At 46.1% G+C, this 3,803-nt stretch overlaps 1 protein-coding gene across 1 annotated transcript; it reads left to right on the forward strand.

Annotated features, from left to right (window-relative positions):
- The first annotated feature begins 1,828 nt into the window (after positions 1–1,828).
- id3 (inhibitor of DNA binding 3) lies at positions 1,829–3,553 on the forward strand. Its single transcript, XM_057059194.1, has 3 exons — positions 1,829–2,261; positions 2,435–2,502; positions 2,905–3,553. Exons 1-2 carry the CDS (start codon positions 1,962–1,964, stop codon positions 2,486–2,488), a joined length of 354 nt encoding a protein of 117 aa, XP_056915174.1. The 5' UTR covers positions 1,829–1,961; the 3' UTR covers positions 2,489–2,502; positions 2,905–3,553.
- The last annotated feature ends 250 nt before the right edge of the window (positions 3,554–3,803 follow it).

Raw genomic sequence — 3,803 nt, forward strand, 5'->3', positions numbered from 1 at the left:
ACTGTCTAAAAACCTCCGCGGGTGATTAGATCGTCTGATGACGTCAGTTCTGCGGGGAGGCCTCGACATCTCTAATCTATTTAACAGTTTAATCAGTTTGCTCAGTCAGCAAATAGATACTATTGTATTCCCAACATAGCTGAAAATTGAATATTTGTCCTCGCATTAAACCCTCCACTAAAGACATTTAAGTACAAAGTTCTGTTTGGAGACTTTGGATCGCTCCCGCAGAGAAGCGCAACATTAGAGCAGAAGTTCCGTCTCACGGTTCAGTATCGTGGTTTCCCCTAAGCTGAGTGACATTGTAATACCGGGTCATTGACTGTGGGAGGGTGGGATGTCAAGAGAATCCAGTGATTGGAACATCTGGTGAACCTCTACATGATGGGTAGAAGCCTGTGCGTATTTACGCACGGACGCGTTCAGCGCATCACCCTGGGATCTTGGATATTACTGTATGTCCAATTCAACCAGAGTTTGTAAAACTGTATAGCACTCAGGTGTTCGTTTCATCCATTTTGAAAGATAAATATATTAATTAAACCGATCTAATTTAGCGAACAGTGTGAAGTATTTGGTCGTTTGCGTTTTCATAAATAGCCACTTGTTTGCCGTTAATAGGCAGTGAGATAGTTTCCCTGATGTTTTTCCTGTCATGAGTTGTCCTGCTGTTTCCGTGCTCATCATGCGCGTTACCGGGTATTTAGAAAGGTTTTCCTTTATTTTTTCTAACCACGCAGGGGAGGAGGGAATAGGCCACGTTGTTGAGTGACAGAACCGATCCGCCAATCAGATCTCCGAGCGTCTCCGCAGCTCTCCCCTCTGCTGGTGGACGGGGGAGGGCGGGCTGTCTGCCAAAGAGGGGAGTGCGCGTCGGGGTGAATGGATGACGTCGGGAGGCTGGCGCCAGCATGTCTGGGACTGGCGCGTTAGATCAACACAGCTGGGCTGGGATAGGACACACAGCTGGCTCAGGCCTGCATTCCTCCACAAAACAGGATTGTGAGAAAAGGGGAAAATAAGACCCAAATAGGAGCAGAACGGGACGTGCTTTGATGTAAACTGAAAGGGAACAACATTTGGGATTGTTGAAATGTAATTTCCTTTGACCATGGAGCCCAAAAGCGGTCCGGTTTGAACACGAGCCTTCACATGCAACTTTTAATACGCTGTACAAATTGAAACATTAATTCTTTTATAGGCCTGAAGACTTAAATCAAACCTTTAGAAGCTTGACATGGCTCACTTTATAGTGATCAATAATCCGTTCCACATTATAGAAAATCATTAAGATAACGTAGATGACTGACCTTTTACCTATATGACACATTATTCTAAGGGGAATCAACACATTTACAATATCCCATTTAAAATGTGTTACGTGTATTCTAAAGAACTGCCAGAACCGCAGCCCGTTATTATTATTAGAAAGTTTATAACTGCGAATGTTCTCTCTGTATTTTAGACCAAAGTGACACCAGCTGCATTCACCTCAACAGCAGCTGTTAGTTTAAACAAAAATAGAAGTTTTAGTCAAATTTACGCAAATTTCTGTTATCAGAGTCGCCAGGTGTGAGCTTAAATGTGACATTTAACAGCTTAATTTCATCAACGTCTCACTGACTTTTGCCATTTCAAATAAACGCCGCCACCTGAGAGGTAATTAATCGATTGACACTCCCTTCGAGGCAACTCGTCTTAATTTCCTCATTCTTTCCAAGGTGATGACAGCCAATGAGAAGCGGCGAACTCTTCCCGACAGCCAATCAGAACGCGATGCGAAAAGGTGGGCGTGGACGTGAGTTTCCGCGTATATAACCCTAACTGTACGTCTGCGGCAGGACACTGTAGCGTTTCAGGAGCTTTACTGGAGTCCGCTAGAATACGCGAATCATCACTAAACTCACAGCCAGGTCCAATATCCAGCGTCGTTGCTCGCTTCTCGTGTTTTCTTTTCCGCCATGAAAGCCATCAGTCCCGTCCGCTCGGCGAGGAGCTGCTATAAGGCCGTGTGTTGCATCTCGGAGCAGAGTCTGGTCATCGGCCGGAATAAACACTCGTGTCTGGAGGAGCCGGTGAGCGCCCTGCACGATATGAACGACTGCTACTCCCGGCTGAAGCAGCTGGTGCCCAGCATCCCGCAGAACGAGTCGGTGAGCCAGGTGGAGATCCTGCAGCACGTCATCGACTACATATTCGACCTCCAGATCGCGCTGCAGGCGGAGGAGGCTGCCGCGCCGAAGATGGTTCTGTCTATAAAGGTGAGGAGAGACTGTGCACGGTGCGTTCGTGTCTCCAGACATAAGCATCGATTCAATTGGTGTGTGTCCTATGGGGTTATACAGTGCGTGCATGGATAACCTGTTTGAGAAAGAGTCTTCATTTCATCTGTGCTTATGAGTGTTATAACTGCGCCTCTCTGCTCTGCGTCCAGACTAAAGATCTCACCCACAATTTCTCCAAAGAAGGGGAGCGCCTGTACCATTAGGAGGACATGTTTCGGTAAGCATACCTCCTGGTCGTAGTTAGCCATGGCTTTAAAATCAGTGGGATCATATGACGGAAGTGCCCAGAAGCATCATGGGGCAGGAAAAACATCTGCGTCCCGCGTCTGACACTAATCAAAGACAATATTTAAAAACACGGAATTTCTAATGCACCAGAGGGGAGAAAATCACTGACGCGCCGATTCAAAAGTGTCATTTACCGGCCACATTCACCACGCTGGAGACAGAGCCAGCGAGTGTGTAGCGGATTCTTCGCTATCTGCCTGGGGTTAATGAAAGTTCCATGCTCGGCGCCAGTCTGTCTGCTCTCCTCTGCGGGGAGGGAAGGGAGGGGAGGACGAAGGAAAGGAGGGGGGAGAGATCTGACTTCACTTTTCTTCCTTTCTCTTCCATGCAGGTGCAGGGAAACACATGTCTCCACTTCACTCCGGGCAAGAGGACAAGAGGGGCAGAAGAAGGTGGGATAGGTATTTGAAAGAAGAGGAGGGATTGAGGAGAGAAAAAAGGAAAAGTTTTTAAAAAGAAAAGTGGACTGTTGCCTAGATGAACAAGGATCAACAGTAGTGGACGAGCAAGAAAACAGAGACTCAGTCTTTGGCCCATGGACAGACAAATCAGCACACCAAAGCAGAAGATCAGCCCTCCTCCTCTGAACCCCCAATATGTACATTACTGGTACATTTTTAAATGCTAACATTTTCTTTCCAAAAAAAAGTGTGTTTGTGGGATGAACTCATCTCACCTCTTCCCTTCAGTTAGTCTGATTACCAATGATTCGGAGACTTTGGAACATCAGTGTGTACATATCTGCTGTGTGTGTGTGTGTGTGTGTGTGTGTGAAGAAAAGTTTCTGTGGACCTTTTTTTTTGAATGACATTGAATTTTCCCAGATGTAATCAAAACTCTATACTAGAGTTAATTGTAAATGTTTGTAGGGATTGTGTTATTTCTACAGACGTGTGGTGAGTTTCATAAACTCTTTATCATGAAGTGTGTTTTCCAATGTACGTTCACTTGTAATGAAATAAAAGAATCTGTATGTGAAACCGCTCGGCCTCCAGTCCGTTTGATTGGAAACACAAGGGCTCCGACGGCACGGCCCTCACAAACGAAGAGGTGCTGATGCGACTTTCCGGCCCTGGATGAGGGCGAGCTGGAGATGCGACAGGATGTTTTCAGACAAATCTTGAGGTTGTGTGGCTGGATATCAAAGAAAGGGAGTTTTTTTTCTTTTTCTTAGAGTTCTTCAAATTTTCCAGAGCAGGAGTTCCCACCGGTTTTCTTGCAGCTGAACGT

The sequence above is a fragment of the Takifugu flavidus genome, chromosome 16, assembly GCF_003711565.1.
Source record: "Takifugu flavidus isolate HTHZ2018 chromosome 16, ASM371156v2, whole genome shotgun sequence".
NCBI classification, from domain to species: Eukaryota; Metazoa; Chordata; class Actinopteri; order Tetraodontiformes; family Tetraodontidae; genus Takifugu; species Takifugu flavidus.